The sequence below is a fragment of the Poecilia reticulata genome, linkage group LG17, assembly GCF_000633615.1.
Source record: "Poecilia reticulata strain Guanapo linkage group LG17, Guppy_female_1.0+MT, whole genome shotgun sequence".
NCBI classification, from domain to species: Eukaryota; Metazoa; Chordata; class Actinopteri; order Cyprinodontiformes; family Poeciliidae; genus Poecilia; species Poecilia reticulata.
This window is the reverse complement of record NC_024347.1, coordinates 6,047,519-6,068,243: the sequence shown is the minus strand read 5'-3', so window position 1 is coordinate 6,068,243 and position 20,725 is coordinate 6,047,519. Positions and strand designations below refer to the sequence as shown.

General features: G+C 39.8%; 2 protein-coding genes across 2 annotated transcripts; one reads left to right on the top strand and one right to left on the bottom strand.

Annotated features, from left to right (window-relative positions):
- The first annotated feature begins 2,068 nt into the window (after nt 1-2,068).
- On the top strand, nt 2,069-8,770 carry bcl6ab (BCL6A transcription repressor b). The gene is made up of 9 exons (XM_008433321.2): nt 2,069-2,148; nt 4,082-4,253; nt 4,334-4,555; nt 4,646-5,386; nt 5,472-5,590; nt 5,693-5,857; nt 5,940-6,070; nt 6,165-6,302; nt 7,433-8,770. The coding sequence occupies exons 2-9, from the start codon at nt 4,093-4,095 to the stop codon at nt 7,574-7,576; spliced, it is 1,821 nt and encodes a 606-aa protein (XP_008431543.1). The 5' UTR covers nt 2,069-2,148; nt 4,082-4,092; the 3' UTR covers nt 7,577-8,770.
- A 2,665-nt stretch (nt 8,771-11,435) lies between these two features.
- On the bottom strand, nt 11,436-20,678 carry cmpk (cytidylate kinase). Its single transcript, XM_008433318.2, has 6 exons — nt 20,446-20,678; nt 18,417-18,563; nt 16,280-16,432; nt 16,118-16,194; nt 15,803-15,899; nt 11,436-12,628 (listed from the first exon to the last, which is right to left on the bottom strand). The coding sequence occupies exons 1-6, from the start codon at nt 20,578-20,580 to the stop codon at nt 12,587-12,589; spliced, it is 651 nt and encodes a 216-aa protein (XP_008431540.1). The 5' UTR covers nt 20,581-20,678; the 3' UTR covers nt 11,436-12,586.
- Between the last annotated feature and the right edge of the window lie 47 nt (nt 20,679-20,725).

Below are 20,725 nucleotides of genomic sequence, written 5' to 3'. Positions count from 1 at the left end.
GATTTCATTTAGGGCTATCAAAGTACATTTGAATCTGTACATATGCATGCCACACTTTTCAGAATTGTTTTTGTAAAAACAAAAAAAGGTAACACTTTATTTGACGGGGTGAATAAGACTGTCATGACACTGTCATAAACATGACATAACACCTGGCATGAACATAAAGACGTCTTTATGAATGTTTATGACTGTTGTCATAAAGCGTCATTCAGTAAATTATGACACTTTTAATACAAAGTTGACATTATTCAAAATGTCTTTGTTATGACAATTTGACATTAACCAATAAATCATTACTGTTTGAACTTTACCTTTATTAACATAAAGTTTTCTCATTTTTAAAGTGCAATAAGTAATACTTTTATAACAAATTTATATCAGTGTCATAATTTACCGAATGACGCTTTATGACAACAGTCATAAATATTCATGAAGGCTTATTCATGTTCATGACAGGTGTTATGTCATGTTTATTACAGTGTCATGACAGTCTTATTCACCCCCCCTTCAAATAAAGTGTTACCCAAAAAAATGTAAAACTATTAATCATTTTCGCTTTTACACTCACTTATGCACTACTTTGTGTCAAGCAATCGCTGAATATTCTAATAAAACACATAAAAGCTTGTTGTTGTAAGAAAGCAAAAAATGAATGAATTGCCTTCTGGCAAAATGTAGCTAGTCTTCATATTTATGCTAGAAAAACACACTGGACACCTTTAAGAAAAACAGGAAAATACACGATGTCGCTTACACACAAAGAAAAATTCATTGCCAATTTAAAGAGCAACAGCATTGGCTTTATAATAAGAGTCAGGCGCTATGAGCCCACAGCTACTGAAAGCTTCTCTGTATCACATTCTCTGTGTTTAGCATTTCGATGGCCCACTTGTTTATTTGTACACAAGTCAGAAAACAATTTATGTAACAGATTCAAATTCACTGTAAATCCAATAAGCGATCTGCTTCATTCAAAGGGAGATGGCGAAAACAGAACAGGATATGGCGTAAGGAGGAGATGAATCACTTGTTGTGGATTTAGGAGAGTCCAGCTAATAAGGAACCGGCCCAGACATCTAGGAATATTTCAGATCTCATCTCCTTATCTATGAAGCAGCCTGTTCCCAATGACTATTGCATCATATTTATATCTGCCAAAAACAAACATCATGAAACTCATCAAGGACTTAGTTACGAATATCCGGTTCTTTATAGATTATTATTATTATTATTATTATTATTATTATTATTATACACTACATTTCATGATTTGGGTGAATGGTTATTTTTTTCTGGGTGTCTTTGTGTTGTGGAAGGAAACTAGAAGATATATAGAGCATTTAGTTTCCCGGCATGCTTTATGATGTAACTCATATTTTCAGTTATGTTAGGGCGTGTTAGGTCAATAAGAAATTACACACAAGTAATAGATCATTTTCCAGAACATGTCTGATGACACTCAATGCGCATAAACATATGTGAGACGTGAAATACGTTTTGAGACATAAACATGGTTGTTCTGAAGTGTAGAGTTTCTTTGCTCCGGCGGAGACATTAGTCCGTTTTACACGTGTGAAGTTGTGACAGATGAAGCTGTCGTGTCCCCCTTTGGAGAATCAAGGAAATTATTTTTTCAGCTTGAATTAGCAGCGTGTGGCTGGGAAAAAGTGAAAAACAAACCAACAAATAAACACGCCGACATCACATTACTCATTTTGGGAACATGAGCGGCTGACTTTCCAACAATTTTCATAGGACCCTGGGCGAGTTTTGATAGACAACGCACAGTCCTGTTCCCCACAGTATTTATAACTTGGTCAGCTGACCTTGCACTTGGACGCGACCACTTCGCCGGGAGAGTTGGAAATATTAAAAACCTACTCATTGAAGTTTTTAGAGTTGACATATCTCACAGTAAACACTATGAAACACCTAAAAGAAAGCGTGTCTGTGACATGCACATGTAGTGTTTGTATAAAGTGCTTTTAATGCAGTTTTAGGCGATGTACAGCGAAGAGAGCCTCCCCCGCCCCGCAAATAATGGTACAGCCTTCTGTTGAAATTCCGAGAATTGAGCCGCTGTGTTTCTTAGAACTGGATTCTCAGAACTGGTGATGCTCAGAGTTTCGAGGAAACTTTTATAAGGTGACTTTTTTTCTCTCTCTCTTCCTATTTTCTCAGAAGTGTAGGGAAGTTGCACCGGCTTGTGCAGCCTCTCCAGCTGCTATCAAGCTGGAGATTTTTATTTATTTAGTGTATTTTGTGAACATTTAAGCTGAGAGTGAACTGATATATGTGAACTGTGGTAGTTGTTTTTGACAGCCGAAGTCATGTTGCGCTGTTTTAAACGGAAGCACGGTGTTGGGACGGTGTTTTTGTTCATTAGACGGACTTATTCTGCTTCCGCTCAGTGTTTAGTAACTGCTGTGTTTAGTAAACCTGTAGCGCTGGATAATTTTCTAACTTGTAGCTTAATGTTCGCAAATATTATTTAACTTTTTTCAGTTTGTTATTTCGCAAGTTTAATGTCATGTTGTGTTTAGTTGTGGCGCAACAGTATCGGTCTGTCTGGTTCAGTCACTTCTAATTTCCTCTGCGCAGTTTCTTTTTTCGACGGCGAAAGTATTTTTTTATTCAACCCATATTTGCTAAAGCATTATTTTCGCCGTTTGTTTTGATAGTAGAACCAGCTGTAAAACACTTAACAGAACCCTGGATAGATTCCAGGACGGTGCCAGGACAGCCCTAAACACTTCTATTTGCAAACTTGGCAGGACTTGTGCTGGCCTGCTCTCAAGCAGCCCGAAGTTACGCTGTAACAACTAAACCACTCCTTGAAATCGACTATCTTTTTCACATCGTGACGTATGAGATTTAGTGTAGCAATTTCAAGGAGTTTAGAAACACGGTGGGTGATTGGTTAGCCGGGGGGCGTGTGAGTGAATGTAAACTGGTTAAATTAGACGAGTTCCCCTGATGTGGGGGAACAGAAAACCTCTCCGTCCGCGCGCTGGCAGCTCCAATCTGAGCAGGAAGGACGGAATGTGCTCACACACACTACAGGCTGCCAGCGCGCGCTCTGCGCCAGTTTGTCTGCGCACATTAGAGAAACATGAGAAAAGTGTCCCATAAATAGTCCGGGAACATTGTAACAAACTTATTTATTTTCTTTTTGGGGGGAAAATATAAAATGAATTAGAATAAATTTTTACCCATCATTGAAAACGAAAAATGTATTTAAAAACTATGTAGGGTGTGTAAATACAACCCTATTGATTAAGCCTGCAGGCGTTAAAAAAAAAAGCACATTTATGCACTAGGCAGATATATTGTGTTTACTATCCTGTCGTTAAGACCCAGTTGATGGGAAGCAGAGTTTCACATAGTTTAGTAAACATGTTTTTTCCGTTTACAATGGCGCCATCTGGTGTTGAAATGCAAATAGAACACCTTCCAAGTTGCGTCTCATGTTGTGAATGGCGGATTGTCAGTGGGGATGTGAAGGGAGTGCCAGGGTTATGTATACATAATATGCATACATGTTATGTATGCATACAGAAAGCTTTGAGTTGCAATACTTAAATTGTTAAAATGTATCTTTTTTTAATGTTTTCCATTTTTGTCCTCGTTAGTGCCTTTTTTTTTATTATCTCAACCACTTACTAGCCCTGTCACACCCATACATTTCTTCTTTTTTTAATACTCATAAACTTTTATGCAATAATTTAGGAGTGAAAATGACTAGCTGTAATGAGTTGCAGCATTGTTTTTAGTTTTTCTTTTATGTCAATATATTTGTGTGCTTCGTAGTGCCTCTTTTAACTGACCCCACCCTCAAATATTAGAGCTCCACTGCATAAATAAACTAACAAGTCTTACTTAACATACTTTTATGTTGTCCAACATGACTAATAAACATTTATTTATCTCTAGATTTATATAATTATTTCCTGGTTTCTAGGACATTTTTATGTGTTGGATCTTGAGCTGAATTTATTTGCAAAAAAATACAAAGACCTTACATTCAGTATTCACCAACCTCGCTTTGAATTTTTGTTATTTTTGCGCCTCTGCACAGATTGCGACAGCATGGCCACGACTGCAGATGGCTGCATTCAATTCACACGTCATGCAGGCGACGTCCTGCTCAACTTCAACCGCCTCCGCAGCAGGAACCTCCTGACCGATGTCACGGTGCAGGTGGACGGACAGATTTTTCATGCGCACAAGACCATCTTGGTAGCCTGCAGGTATGTGTTGGAGACGAAAGAGAGCACATAACACCTTGTTGCTGCTATTACCTGACAACTAATTATTTTCAACCCTACAGTGGCTTCTTCTATTCTGTGTTCATGAAACCCGAGAACGCGAGCCTTAATGCCATTAGCCTGGACCCCAAAGTGGACCCCAAAGGTTTCTCCCTCCTGCTGGATTTCATGTACACTTCCTTTCTGAACCTGAATGACTCTGTGGCCTTGACCACCCTGAACACAGCCATCTACCTACAGATGGAGCACGTTGCTGACACCTGCCACAGGTTTATCAAGTCCAGGTAATTGCAGACTATCAAACTCAAAATGCCATCCTGTTGTTTCTGTGAAAGCTGCAGGGATCGTATTTTAATTTCAATTTGTTTCTGCAGACATCAGGCTCTGAATATGCAAATGGAAGAGGTACAGAACAACTCCTCAAATCTGGCAGAGGAAATCTCTGTTAAAACGCTCGCTGAGGAAAAGGATCCAGACTTTAGAAATAACCTCTTACTGAGGTTGTCCCCTCAGGAGTGTGGGGGGTACGTCCCCAATGTTTTCAGGGGGATCAACACCACTGGTTCCTACCACGTGTACGGCGATTTGCACATACCCGCTACGGTACTAGAAGGTTCTAATAAGATTGTCAACACGAGCATGGTCCAACCCTCCATTATCCGACCAGCAGCAGCTCACCATAACCTCCAGTGTCCCGCCTCTCCTGTGGAGGGCCACAACACCCAACACCCACAAACCGGCTGTATGAGACCTACCCTGAGCTACGGCAAGGGGGTCATATGCAGCCCGCAGAGCCCCCACAGATCCGACTGCCAGCCGAACTCGCCCACCGAGTCCAACAGCAGTATTAACGCCAGAATGAGCCTGAAGCAGGCCTGCGATTTCCCCAGAGATGTCAAGGCTCGCAACTGGAAGAAATACAAGTTCATTGTCCTGAACCAAACCCCTGACGAGAGTGGGAAGGAGACCCAGAGCAACAGAGCTGAAGTGGAATCCGCGTCACACTCTCTGAGCCCCGCCAGGAGTGAAGCAGCTGGCGGACATGACGAAATCCAACCAGAAGAGGGAGCCAGCAATCACAGAGAGGAAATGAGTGAACTCAGCTGCAGCAGCAGGTACAACTGGCAGAACTCATGATGAATCAGCATTAATTGGGGATCTCTTAAGAATAACTAACTGAAACGTACTCTGTGGTTGCAGATTCTCCTCCTCTAGCTGCGATAGCCCTCAGCGCATGGAGTCCAGCCACCTCACTCCAGCCTCTTACAGCAGCGACGAGGCCACAAAAATGTGCTCAGATTATTCGCCCTCTAGCTGTGGTGAGTACCACACCACCAACCATCAGACTGTGATATTATTTTGCTTATTGAAAGTCATTAAATTTAAGCTGTTTTCTCTTTCTTTTTCTTTTAAATTGGCAGAAAATAACTTCTTCTGCAACGGGTGTGACTCCAAGTTTTCGGAGGAAGACTCGCTGAAAGATCACATGGGTCAGGTACACAGCGACAAGCCATACAAGTGCGACTGCTGCCAAGCCGCCTTCCGCTACAAAGGCAACCTGGCCAGCCATAAGACAGTTCACACCGGTGAGTACTTTTTACGGTCAGCTGTAGCTGTTTGATGCAGCCACGCTTGTTCCTCGCTCAACCTGTCAGCGTCTACTTCCAGGTGCAAAGCCATACCACTGCAACATCTGCGGGGCTCAGTTCAACCGTCCGGCCAACCTCAAGACTCACACACGGATTCACTCTGGAGAAAAGCCATACAAGTGCGAGACGTGCGGTTCTAGGTTTGTGCAGGTAAGAAGATCAAGAAGCGCCGACCTTTGAAATCATTTTAAGATGCCCACCTATGTTTCGGTCCAGTCACCATTTCTGTCTCTTGCCTAACCAGGTCGCCCACCTCCGCGCCCACGTGTTGATCCACACGGGAGAGAAACCGTACCCCTGTGAGATCTGCGGAACGCACTTCCGCCACCTTCAGACGCTCAAGAGCCACATGCGTATCCACACGGGAGAGAAGCCTTATCATGTAAGCTTCCTATCCCATTAGCCACCACTTGTTCTCAATAACAGGAGGACTATCAGTTCACCCTGTGTGATCCTTGAGTACTTCTAAAGACATAAAAGAAAAAATAAAAGCCCAACAGGAAGTCATAATTACAAGCGTTAACATTATAATTATGACAATAAAAGCAATAATTTTGAGAATAAAAGTCATAATTTTGAGAATCAGTCATAACTATGAGAAAGTCATAATTTTGACATTAAAAATCAATCTTAAGATCGAAAGTCAGTCTCACTTTTGATATACCGTATTTTCCGCACTATAAGGCACACCTAAAAACCTTTAATTTCCTCAAAAGCCGACAGTGCGCCTTATAATCCGGTGCGCCTTATATATCGACCAATATTGAGCCACAACAAGTCTAGCAACTACGGTGAGCAGCCGCCGACTTCATTTTCGCGAGTAGAAGAAGAAGCGAACGGTGCATGCTGGGAAAGTTGTCAGAACGCTGGTTTGTAATCTATTAATAGAGTTTGACTGACCTATCTACCTACCGACCGCCTAGAATCAGGTCGTCTGCATTTAGCACCACGTTCTCCACGAACATGCTGGGCGCGAACGGAGAAGGGTGACCATCCACGCCCCGGCCCAGTCGCGGAAGGCTCTCCTCACCGACCGGAGTCGGACTGTTTTGTTCACATTTTGTTTAGTGCAGCTCCATCTAGTGGATGTATAACATAATTCCAGCCTCTACTGTAGCGTCTATTCTATGCGCCTTATAATGCCTTATATATGAAAAAAGTTTTAAAATAGGCCATTCATTGAAGGTGCGCCTTATAATCCGGTGCGCCTTGTAGTGCGGAAAATACGGTAGTCATTACTTCAACTTTCAGGCAGTTATGAGATTCAAAATTATAGTTTTGACTTTCAAAGTCATGATTATGAGACATTGAATCTCATGGTTACGCCTTTGAAAGCCAAAATCTTGACTATCAATCTCATAATTATATCTTTATATCTCATAAGTATGACTTTAAAACTTAAAACTTTCTGTTGGACTTTTATTTTTTTTATTTTTCATGGTTAAAAGGTTCTTCCATAGTTTAATGCGCCATGTCTGACTGTGTATTTTTTTTATCGTTTTTTTTCTGCAGTGTGAAAAATGTGACCTCCACTTCAGACACAAGAGTCAGCTCAGGCTTCATCTCCGACAGAAACACGGCGCCGTCACAAACACCAAGGCTCAGTACCGCAGGTCTCCTGGTAACATGGTCGCCGGCCCAGTGAACTCCTCCTGAGTTAGCCGCCGGCCACCGCTTACGGACTGGGTTAAAAAAATACAGAGCGAATGCTCAAGTGTAATATTTGGCCTTTTTTTTTTTTCCGGCTTACACACGTTGCACGTGTACACATGTGAGAGACGCTAAATCAGCGCTTTTATTTTGAATGTCCCAACAACAGAATGTACGTCTTGAATGTGAATCTGAGTGGGTATTTCTCCGTTTTGCAAATACCTCGACAGAATGTCAGCCCTCTTTGTTGCTCGATTAGAGAATCACTGTTACACTTTGGTTTTAGATTAGGTATGGACCTGCCCAGTAATTGGTCTGATGCAGTCATGATGCCGATTTTAACTTTTCTTTCATAAAGCTCTTTGTGTAAATAAGATATCTATATATTATATATTTTCGGATAGCTACTATTTGCTGGCAGAGTGTGAATATATTAACATTTGGTACATTTTTTTCCTCATGGATTGGCTTGACTGTCAGTCATGCTGTGAGCTTTTTATTTTTGCTGTGTCATAGTTTGTGGTACATGCTGTAATATTTACAGACTGTCATCTGTTTTAAAATTCGCTACTTTTTGTACATATTGAATTTTTTTTCACAGATTTTTTTTTTTTGAGCTTGGTGTCTTGCACATGCCCATGATGTTGTAATATATCTGTGTTCATACATTAGCTTGAGTATTTCTACTTTAAATGTTCTCAACGGCTCCTTAAACCCCGTACCCGGCACTTTTATATTCTTGTTTATTTTTGTATATGTGATTCTTTCTTCTAATATTTGGTGCTGCAGCAATCCATTTCCCCCTAAGGGATGTTTTTTTCCCCTTACTTAACCATGCGCTTCGTAAAACACTCATATTTTACAGATTTTCTGTGCCTTACATTTACATTTTTCTGTCGGCTTTTTCCACAGACTGACAATTATTTAAATTTTAATTGTGACCATCTGAAAGCTCTGGTACTTAACTGCTTTTGTTTAATATGTTTGCCTTGGTACTCGAGCTAATTAATGCATATGCATGTTAAGGTACCGTTGGTTTGGTAGCACCTCACCTGAAGGGTGAAGCTCTTTAATGTGCAGACACCAGGCCTCAAGCTAAAACACTCAGGAATATCAGTACAATGTAAGAAAATGTGTTTCTAATGGCAATTGAATATACATATGAAATATATTTATAAATATATTTATATATATGACAATAAAATGTGTATTGTGGAGCATATGTGCGTCACTCCTTCATTTTTGGGTGTTAAATTACCATTATGAGACTTAGTGACATATTTATAATGCAGAAACCTGACTAGATTAGAATATGACTAAATGATGAAGTAAAGCTGAGTAGATTTGTAAAACAAACACCCTCACAACACATCTTCAGGGATGCAGACTGCTTCAAAACATGCGTTAAACAGGAGCCTGGACGGCCTACACAAAGCACTCAGCTTAACTCCATAGAAACTATGGTATTAGTTTAAAAAAAGAATATTTTAGTAATCAAGTACTCTATAGAATATTTTAACGATTATCCAAGGAATCAGATCTCTCTCTCTCTCTCTGACTTTCTGCGCCATTCCTACTGTTCGCTCCACAACCGTGACGACGCAATTCCGATGCCAGAAAAGTTGTCCAACCATCGCAACGCAAAGTTCAACAATCCTTATTTGTCCCCACAACCCTGAGAAAACGGCGCAAAATTTAACACCATGCTGCTAGCGCTTCACAGCAACTCATAGGCGGAAGTAAGAACGCTGCACTCCACAAATAATGATCCTGTTGGAACACGGTGCGCTACCTAATAAAACATAATTTAACAAAGCTTCGAGGCAGATACATTTTCCTTGAAGAATTTTAGTAATTGAGGTACTTGAATCATTCAAGGAATCGTTTCAGCCCTAAATTAGTTAAAAGTGAGATGGTGAGCCAACCGTTGTCGTCCAACATCAGTGTCTGACCTCACAAATGTGTTTCTGGGGGAAAGATCTCATATTCCCATTAAAAACACTCCTAACCATTGTGGGATAATAATTAACATGTCATTGCAAACATGAAGTATATGATCATTTCACATCAGGATGAATTCTGACTCCCACAGTCCAACAACATGACTGTCAGGTAAATTGGTCTCTAAATTCTCCCTAGGTGTGAGTGTGTGTGTGCATGGTTGTTTGTCCTGTCTGTCTCTGTGTTGCCCTGCAACAGACTGGAGACCTGCCCATGGTGACCCAGCTTCTCACCCGAAACGTTCACTGGAGATAGGCACCAGCACCCCTCCCGACCCCACTAGAGACAAGGGTGTACAAAAAATGGATGGATGGATGGATGGATGGATGGATGGATGGATGGATGGATGGATGGATGGATGGATGGATGGATGGATGGATGGATGGATGGATTCTCACAGAGCTGCTATTCTACACTAAGGACTAGTATTTATTGCACCTGTACAGTACATTTTCCATAATTTAAAATTATGTTTTTTTTACATAATTGGAAGTTTGTAAGAACAAACTTCCAACAAGGATGTTTTGAGCCCTCAGCATGTGTAAAGTTGGCATCGTTTTCTGTGTGTTTCACCAAGGAAAATTTTATCACCCATTAAAATGGGTGATAAATTTTAATGGGCATTTGAAGTTTACTTTACTTTGAAGTTTACTTCAAATGCCTTGACATGGTCACCCAAGGTCACACAATTTAGTCAAGTTAATGTACATTCAAATAAAACTGTTGGTTTTCTACAAGGTAGGCCTCTGTCTTTGTACACGTGAGCACGTACAGATACAGATGAATGAAATGTAGAAAAACGTCCATACAGACCTGATGAATGCTTCATGGACTCTTCCCAGGTGGATTTCAGACCAGTCATCCTGACATAGCTTGCGTTAGCTCTGCCCACTGATAAGGTGATAAGGCCCACAGGTAAATTCAGGATTCGCTGCAGCGGGAGACCATGTCATTAAACAGTGAAATACATTTCAGCTTGCTGTAAATTGCTGTTTTACTAATACATATTATAACTATATGGTTAGTATTAAAATCATCAAATCATTGCTTAGTTCACTTTTTCATACGACAGCTTTAATTGACTATATAGTTAGGCCTATTGAGTGAATTTTTTAACCTAGTTATTTCAGTACGCCTTTGGCCCAAATGGCTTGTTGAATTTATTCCTCAGGGTCTGTATTAGATTGAGGTGTTTTTGTGTTAAATGTTTGTTTTCTGATCTATAAATGACTAAAAACAATGTTATACATATAAACAAAAACAATAAGATCTTAAATCCACATAAAAACAATCTTCAGAAATGGTAAAAGTATTTTCACAAAGCAACGTTTTTGTTTTTTTTTTGTTCATGAACTACGAAGACATGCATTGAAATAAATATGGTATATTACGCCCCCTGCTGGTTGATGATGTGACGTTTGTAAAATATTAATTAAAACTTGAACATACTTTGGAAAAAGTATGTACCCATTCCAGGTTTCTTCAGTCTGTGCTTTATTTCCCTCTAATCTAAAGGTTTCAGGTCATTAAGCAAATTTTTGGATCAAACCAAATAACTTGAAAAAATACAAAAAACAAATGGAACCATAGTCAATTTAAAAATACTTTACTGATCCAAAAGGGAAATTAAATGCAACTCAAATCACTCAAGGCAGTTGTAGATGGCAATGGCTGTGGGCAGGTTGTAGCGATTCCACTTTTTTTTCTCATCAACCCACAGATCGTTTTTCAGGCAACAATAACATTGGCTATTATGACTATTTTTAGATCAGGATGTTAGAAAATTTTCAGCACACTTCATGGTTTTACACTATTTGAGCGATTTCTTGATTCTGAAAAATGAATGTTTATATTTTTTTGTTGGTTTTGTTTTTTTTGTAAACACATTTTCTACATAATCAAGTAAACATCTTCTGCTCCGTACGTTGAGCTGTTCTGTTTAAACCTCTGGATATAGAATGTGTTAAACTTCTTGGACGTCTGGAGTTCTAGAACTTTCCACACCAACATTGTACTGCATGATGTCCGTGCAGCAGGAAGTACATAAGGTGAAAATGCATTCGATAAAATGTGTGTAAATCTTTGTCAATATTACTTTGATGTAGAAAAAAACACAATTTTGTAATTGTGGTGCTTCCATTCAATTAGAAAAGTAATTAAAATCACACAGAATAAGTTTGCGATAGGTTATTTAAAAAATGCTCACGCTCACCCTCTAGCTACTTCCGTGATCTTTCTTCTTTATGGTTTGCACCAGTGGCTACATCCGGTTGTTGATCATGTGACTCGTGATGAGAATTTTTTTCCCCTGTCATTTTGGTAAAAAAAAATTATTTTTTTTCAAAATTTTCATGTTTTTATTGAGCCAATTAATTGTCAAAAAGCCAAATTGCACAAATATGCTCAATGGAAACACAGCTGTCTACACATTGTGTTGTGTACAGTATCATGGCCTGATGTGGCTAATGAAACGGGATTTCAGGTTTCAGTTGGCTATTCTCAATAAAAGAAATTAAATGAATTAGAAATTTTATTATAAACAGTAAACTATATGTGGGTAACATAATCAAAATTATACAAAAAAACCCCTCAATGTTTTGTTTTCACTTTCCATCTTTATGAATCCTCCTCAAACACATCATACAAAAAAAATTTCATTTTCATCTACATATTTATTCCCATATGTTATTTCTTCAATGAAGTGCATCAAAATGTTCTGCTGATAAATTTATAAGCGTCTCGAGAGGAGAGGCGCTGAACGGGTCGATAGCGAGTAGCTGCTGGGCATATCCTCCCGTCCTGTGGCCCCCAGAACCCCGACCCCCCCCAACTCCATCACTTCTACCATCACGCGGCGTGTTCGCACGAACAGCGTCGTGTTTAGACATGGAAATCAAAAGGAAAACAAACATAAAAACTCATCTGGAAGGACATAGAAATGCATTAAAGTAGAACCGCAGTGGATAAAAAGAAACTTAAAAACATAAATGAATGTTGCTGACAGTTGGGAGAAAATCAAAGTTCTTTGATCAGGATGGCTTTCACATCAGCAAACACCTGGGGGGGACAGGAAACAGAAGGGCGGGGCTTAGTTTCACTGTGTGGTTAAAAAACCAAAAAAACAAACATCGTCTCCATTCACTCCAATTCAGCATTTCCACATTTTTGTCACATTAGAAGAGAAAACTTCAAGTTAAAGTGGAAAATTAATTATGTGTGATTTTCAAATTTGGTTTACTGTACATGTAAAAATCTGAAGAGTGTGACATACCTCCCAATTAGGGTTCCTCAAACTTTTCCAGGCTGAGGACCATTTAACACATTTAACAAACACTCACAGACCACCTAACTGGAAAATACCCCCACAATAACATCTTAATAAATACAACCTGAAATTACAATTTTAGTGTCAAGTCACTTATTGTCGTCTTTGTTAATCCTAATGAGAAAGTTAATGCTGTTTAGAAGATGGCCACGACAAACCATGAACAAGTCGACTCGAGGGGTTTTAAGTCATTTACAGACTTTCAAAGTGTGGATTCTAAACTTTCCAAAGATAGCAAATCAAAGAAACGAAGTTATTCTTTACTATAGCTGCTGTGTGCATTAAGAACATTTAGGGTAATTATAATTTAGAAGCATAACAAGAAGAAAAATAAGACTTGAGTTGCACTGGCAGAAACAAAAATAACAACAGCTGTTGATGTGTGAGCAGAGCACTATCAACAAGCAAAGTTGTAAAAAAAAAAAAACAACAGTTCTCATTAACCAAGTCTGGAGTCCAACAGTTCATGGCAAAAACTGTTCAAAAGAATTGAATCACTAGTGCAGTGTTTTTCAACCACTGTTCCGCGGCACACTAGTGTGCCGTGAGTGATAGTCAGGTGTGCCGTGGAAATTATTCAATTTAACCTACGGTGCCGTATTTTCCGGGCTATAAGCTGCTACTCTTTTCCTAAGCTTTGAACCATGCGGATTGTAGCCCGATGTGGCTTTGCTGTGTATTTTTCTTCAACCACCAGGGGCTCTCTAGCAGGAAGTGAATCATTAGAAGTCAAARTTGTAAATCAAAAGAAGAAAGTGCTAATTTTCAACCACATGCTAGCAGCAGGCACGACAGAGAAATGTTTTCAAACTCATATCATGCAGCTTTTAAGTTGAGGGCTGTCGATSTGGCACTACAGGAGGGAAATAGAGCCGCTGCACTTAAGCTCGGTGTGAACGAAACCATGGTTCGGCTTTGGAGACGGAGTGCTGCGTCCAGCAGATTTATTAGGACGCCGCCTTCTGCTGGGACCTTATGGAAAACCGAGAGCAGCTTCCAGTTTTTTTTTTTTTTAAATTGAAGGTGCTAGTATGGTATGGTGTGCTCTATAGTCCAAAAAATACGGTAATTGATTTTAAAAGATTTTTTGAAAATGAATTATCTGCAAATAATGCCATCTTCGAGAGTCTGCTGTAGCAGCGACTAGCGCCGTAATCATGTAATATTCTTACCACTAGATGGCAGTAGGTACACAGCCTTTTACATTAAAACAAGAGAATTAGTGATGCGTGAATGTTACAGGTAGCGGTGAGAGCATCGTATCTAGCAAGACTGACGACAGTGAAGGAAAAGACAGAGAAGCTCAGCAGTAGTTGGAAAAAACATGGGTCCATTTCCCACAACATATCTGTGTGAAATGAGCTTCTGAAGCCTGGCTACTATAAAAATAAAAACCAGAGAGACTGAGAGCTGTGGAGGAAGAGCTTTGTCTTTCTTCAATTTCTGCCAGTAAATCAGCTGTTTTCATCCAAACATGCACAGGTTTCACACTAGGTGGGTAAAATATGAAGATATTGAAAAGTTGTACATGCAACTCTTCATATTTTAACAGTGAATATGAAGTGAAATGTTTCCCAAATATTATTGCTTCTTTCAGAATAAGAATTTTTTTCTGTATTCCAGCTATAAGAATGTTTGTGGATTAGTTTGTAAAACAGTTTGAAGTTTTCTACAACTTTTTTAAATTTAACACCACAGTGTTGTGGCACTGTTCATGTGTATTTTTGAAGTGGATATGTTAAGTGCAATTTGAAATAAAAAATGTAAAATGTGATAAAAATGCATTTTTGTGTTTGATTCCTATTCAAGACACTTTGATAAGAATGACTATATATGTAATATAGGCGGCTACAGAGTATCTTTGTTTACATTTTTGGTTGGTGGTGTGCCTCGGGATTTTTTTAATTAAAATAATGTACCTTGGCTCAAAAAAGGTTGAAAACACTGTACTAGTGAACACAACACATCAACACTGACAGCAGATATCACTTGACTTCTTCTGGTCATATAGCTAATTCTGGTATTGTTTTCTTTCCACTGGTATATTCAGTTTTTCTTTTTGAGTGATAGTTTTATCCATTGAGCTTTACCAAAGATTAAGCTCAATTCTTAATCTTGAGCTTACGATTTGAGCTCAAGTCATGGTAAATAAACTGTTGTTTACAGGCAGTACCTTGCGGGCCACTAGGGGGGACCTGCAGATTACAGTTAAGAGTTCTGAATATTCGAAACCCCAAAGGGCTTCAGAGGTCACCTAATTGAGATGATTGTTAAAGAACCAGAATGATGGAGGAAGCGGATAAGTCAGGCAGGAGTTCCTCTACCTGCTGTTCTTTTCACTACAAAACAAAACAAAATCATATCTAAAAATATCACAAGTTTGGATAGCATTAATCAGAGAAGCAGGAGAGAGGGATATGGTAACTGTAAAAGAGCTGTAGAGGAGTATTTGTTTATTTAAAGGATAACCGTCTGTGATCCGCAGCATCTCATTTTTGAGAGAAAACATTCAAGGTTTAATCAAGAACTCCACAAATCTGGCCTTTATGAAGGTACGGAAAGAAGAAACCCATAAAAAGTTTTGTTTGATGCTCACAATACAAAGGCTGAATACAAAGGCATGCCGCACTTTTCAGATTTTTATTTGTGGAAAATGTTGGAAAACTTGGAATCAGTTTCCTTAATGTTGTCTCCTTCCTTAAACAAAGTTCCAAGTCATTTTTTTGTCATAAGACAAAAATGCTTTTGTCAAAAAAAACGACTTGAGCCCATTATTTTAGGAAAGTGACGGTAGGTTTTATGGTTTGAATAGTCAAAAAAGACAACATGTGGAAATGTTTCAGCTGACTTTAAGGACGGCGAAAGAGAAAAGTGACGAGTCGTATTGAAGGGCGGTGTTTCCTCACCTCGTCCATGGAGCGGGAGGCGTCGATGGTGTGAACTTTGCCGTGTTTCTGGTATTGCTCGATGATTGGTCGCGTAGAGTTCAGGTAGGTTTGGATTCTGCGTAAGAAGAAGAAGAAGAAGAAGAAGAAAGGGTAGCTGGTAATTGGGGTCGGGCCGCACAAGGGACTCGAACGAGACGTAAATCAGGCCAGCGACATACGCAGGTATCCAGTCGGCCAGTTAAATAGGCCAGAGCAATCAGACACGCTGGATTTTAGTTGGACTTCTTCACACAGAAACCTATCAAACAAGCATGCACTCAGCAGACATGTCACCTTTTCTCCAGGCTCTCTCTGTTGTCATCTGTCCGTCCGCTGCTCTTCCCTCTTTCTAAACATCTGTCGATGCAAACCTGTGCGCATATCACATCTTCATATTTTATGTGTTGGACTAAAATAAACTGAATGGGGGTTCAGATGCCCAGTTCGGTGGCGTACCTCGTTGCTGCAGTCAAAGAAAAGCACAAACTTGACATCTGCTTTGCCCTCCATGACCCGATTCCAGCCCTGCAGGTTGTCCTCGTTACGAGGGAAGCCATCGATTAAGAAATAGTTCTTTGTCTGGTCTTTGGTCATCGTCTCTGCCATGGACTAAACGGGGGGATAAACCACAAAAATGGCAACAGCTGCACGTTACAAAACGTGCACAAAATTTTGTGAACATGTCCCTAATGTCGCAGAAACACAACTTTGCAATTGCGATGTTTCCATTAAATAAGAAACATGACTAAAATCCCAAGATAAGATTGTTCATGCAACAAGTTGTTAAAAAATACGCCACCATCCTCCAGCTACTTCCTGTCGTCTTCTTCATGGTTTGCGCCAGTGGTAACATTCAGTTGTTGATCATGCGAGTCGTGTGATACGAAAAAGGTGTTTCCGATGCAGATTTGTGAAATAAACCCATTTCAATATGGCCAATATCGGCGTGTTTTCATTGAGCAAATTTACTTTACAAATGTACTTTCATTGAGCAAATTTACAATGTTAAATTGTGCAATTATATGGTCAAAAGACACATAGTTGTAGACGCATAGACTTAATTTGTGTAAATATTAAAACATCTAGTAGGGCGTACAGTAATCAAATCAGGCCTGGGTTTGGCTAGTGACATGGAATTTTCTTTTAACATTATCACACAGGTTTGGGTTGGTTTGTGCAGCTTTTCTGAATGGAACAAATAAAATAATTTGAAAATTGTACTATACAGAGTAAAATGCATGTGGGTATCATAACCAAAATACGATGAATCAATTTATTTATTTTCGAAAGGTCAAATTTTGCCATTATACGGTGAATGGAAACACAGCAGGTTTGCATGACTGGGACAAACAAAGTTGGTGCGGCTCACAGAGCAGCTGTGAAAACCTTCTACAGAACAACAGATGTTCACGAAAAGAAGCAGAACAAACAACCTCTTGGCAACCTTGGAGCAGCTGCAGGAATGTTTATTATGACACACTGGTTTTCTTTCATTGCACTAATAAAAATAACATTTTGAAATTAACTCTGTTGAGTCATCTCCCCAACCTCCTTAAGGGCTTGAAATGCTTTGTGTTTTTTCCAGATTGAGCCCGTCCGACTCAAACTGAGTGGAGCTCTCTGTCTGGCAGGCCGGCTCTGATTCGCTGAGCCTTCCTTTGCTGTATTCACCTAAACCGCTGTCAGTTTTCCATCTTTCCAGTATGATGGTGGGTTAAAACCATGTGTGATGCAGGTCTGAGCATGACAGGATGAGGGGAAGTTTGGAAGAACATCAACTTCTGCCACGCTGTTGCAGTGTATGTCACTTTTAATACACCTCTGTGCTTGAACGGTGCGCGTATACTGGGATCAGTGGTGTGAGTTTCACTGTATTCTGCTGCGTCTCTCTAAGCATGAAATAATCATCTAGAATTTTGGAGGGGTTTTTTTCACTGATGACTGAAAGCCATACGTAGTTATCTAGCTTTTTTAATGTAATTTTGTTTAAATTTGCTTTGTGTTTTTCTATCATTTGAAGCACTTTGGGATTTTTATCTTGAAAGGTGCTACATCAATAAAGTTTTCCGTCAATAAACTTTTACTCCATTGACCAACTGGACACATTTGTGGTCTGATGTATATTTATTCATCAGAATAAATATACATTATTTATGTATAAAATAATAAAAAATTATTTTTTAAAAAAAAATAATTTTAAAAAAATGTGACTGAAAAAGAAAATGAATTTTCATTTGAAAACCACTGAAAGAAAGAAATGTGTCTCTGTGTCACAACAAATTTGTACCCCAGAGAAAAGGTTATGGATTACTAGTCCGAAGTTCTTAAGAATTCTAATCAGCTCAAAAAATTTTAAAATAAAATTTTAACTTTTGAAACTCAAGTTTATTGGTGGGAATGTACCTCTTTTGTTTTTCTATCTGCAATGGCCCTAATATTCTGTCATAGTTCTATCAGTCACAATAAAAAAAATTAAAAAAGAGTGTTGTTTCTGCATTAATAAAACTGATCGACTAAAGATAAGCCTGCCCTAACGAAGCGTTTATAACCAGCTAAGCTGAAGTTGAATGCAGAACCTGGACCTGATTCGTACCTGTCTGAGTAAGCTGATGGTGATCTCCACCGGGACGATTTTGCCTTCTTTGATATAGTTATCGATGAGCTGTCCAAACTCAGACCCTTCTCTACCTCGCTCTGCCCTCAGCAAATCTCCAGCTGACAAATGAGTGTAGTTGAAGGCCTAAAACACACACAGACACACACACACACACACATAGAGAAAACATTAGAATTTTCATATGATCAACTGATCTTCAGTGTTAAAACATGACGAATGCATCCATTTCTTGCTCTGTTTTTATCCAAACAAACAATGAGTGTTTTATCAGACTGTAAGCATGCAGCTTGGAAAAAGTTGGCTGTTTGTGCCCTGAATGAAAGGAGCTTCTGTCATTCAGGTCCGACTGCTGCTCTGGCAACGTGGCAGCCAACACCCAATCACGCTGGTTCAAAGTCTCCATCATAAACTCTCGCTACCAAACGTCTAGCATGTACGCCACTTGGGAATGCTTTTAGCAAGAAACCAGTTTTACAGTTAAACACAAACAGTCGGAGGACAGGAAGAAAGATGCTAAGTTAACAGATGGAAACTGGTTTTTCTTCAATAACCGGTCTGTAAACAAAGTCCTCTTGAAGGTGATGGGCTCATGTTATTAAAAGTAGCTATGAGATATGATTCTATTGAATATCTGGCTGCTTTTTAATTCATTTTACATTCTATTTTGAGGTTATTTTGGAGAACAAAATTAGGATCTAATTAATTAGGATCTCATAAATCCCAGCAATACAATACCTGATTGGAGGACTGAACTGAATGATTGTAAAACAAGAGTGTGAAGGGGCTCGTGAGCAAAAGCCAACGAGGTGGATTAGCAGAGCTAGCCAAAAAGTGAAGGTGCTGTCCAGGAGACACTGCTATGGATGGAATACCGTCTCTGCTTCCCGGATACTGAGCCGTTAGCATGTCAAGACAGCCGTCAGACCGTCATACAGCAACAGTCAGAGGACTTAACAGCCTTGGTACAAGACTGACTGCTACAGGAAATCCTTACACAGCATCACCAGTGCTTTTGAAGATACTTCCATGAAACGAGTTGCGACCTTTGGGACAGATAAAGTGTTTTTTTTTTTACTGAATTGGGATTTCTGAGACATAAATCGATTGACATCAATAATCTGTGAAACACGGTGAAGGCCGTATCATGAAAGTTTGAATTCACTTTTCATTAACGTCTAACAGGTGCCTGGTTAGCTTTTTTTTATTATTATTCCTTCTGGATAATAACCACACAGCAGCAGCAGAGTTTCCCGTCTGGATATCACTGAAGCAGAAAACGTAAAAATAGCCACAGAGAAATATTTTAAAAAGGATTACCAAAGACAATTTTGACACTAAACCTCACTAGTAGCTTGCTAGCAAATAAGGTAACCCCTTTACCTTGTGTATTGATCTATTTTTTCATATTTCGACAACTTAATGGTCATGTTTCACATTTCCATGAGAGAAAATACACTGAGAAGAGGCTAAAGCTTTAAGCTCGGTACAGTGAACTCCATCTTGTCAATAAATCAATAGATGTTTGCTCAAACATGTATTTCTGGTTGATGAAGGGGGTCCCTGTACCCTTCAGACTGGCTCTGGTTGTTATATAACTGCTGCTGTACCAACCAGGCACTGGGAAGGATCCAACATCCTGCCGCCTCTGTTTGCTCTACGTCATTGTTCGCTTCGCTCATTCATTCAGCCGTTTGCTCTGGATAAAACTGGCGCTGTATAGGAAGCTCATGTTGGTCTCATTGGCATCATTAAACTCGTCTTTCCTGCTTCCGGTGTGCCAGGTTCTGCCTGTTTATAAGCGCCATAGCATCAGAGCAAATACGAAGCTAACTAGCTAGCTAACATTTATTTTTAGAGGACAAGCGGAAGTCGATAAAGAAGACATGGTTACTACATCGTTAATAAAAACGTAATAATGAGTCAAAGCACTCAAAGCTTCTCGTGTCACCTAGCTTCACCTTCGCAACGGAAGTCGCCAGATTTCATTGTCTTTCCTCCGTCATACCTCCACTATTTTGGAGCACTGCGTCCCTTTGCCGGCGCCGGGCCCGCCCAGGACGAAGATAACCTGCGGCTTCATGATGTGCGACACCCGCTTCAACAAGCTCTGCGACGCGTTACCGAGCAAGCGGCCCAACATAAACCAGCACCGAGCGAGCAGGGAAGCGACGCCGTGGTGACCGGTGAGTGCGTGTCAGTTGTGTCGGTCGGTGGAAGAACAGGACGGCTTCCACTTCCGCTGTTGACTTCGTCCACCAATGGGGTTTCCCCACACGGTGCGTGAC

Excerpts from the sequence above, each read along its gene's own strand:
- cmpk (XM_008433318.2), bottom strand. The coding sequence starts at position 20,580 with ATGTTGGGCCGCTTGCTCGGTAACGCGTCGCAGAGCTTGTTGAAGCGG. Across the intron at positions 16,433-18,416 it reads CCATCAGCTTACTCAGACAG|TCCATGGCAGAGACGATGAC; the intron begins GTACGAATCAGG and ends CCCCCCGTTTAG. Across the intron at positions 15,900-16,117 it reads AGAGAGAGCCTGGAGAAAAG|AATCCAAACCTACCTGAACT; the intron begins GTGACATGTCTG and ends CTTCTTACGCAG.
- bcl6ab (XM_008433321.2), top strand. The coding sequence starts at position 4,093 with ATGGCCACGACTGCAGATGGCTGCATTCAATTCACACGTCATGCAGGC. Across the intron at positions 4,556-4,645 it reads CACAGGTTTATCAAGTCCAG|ACATCAGGCTCTGAATATGC; the intron begins GTAATTGCAGAC and ends TTGTTTCTGCAG. Across the intron at positions 5,387-5,471 it reads GAACTCAGCTGCAGCAGCAG|ATTCTCCTCCTCTAGCTGCG; the intron begins GTACAACTGGCA and ends CTGTGGTTGCAG.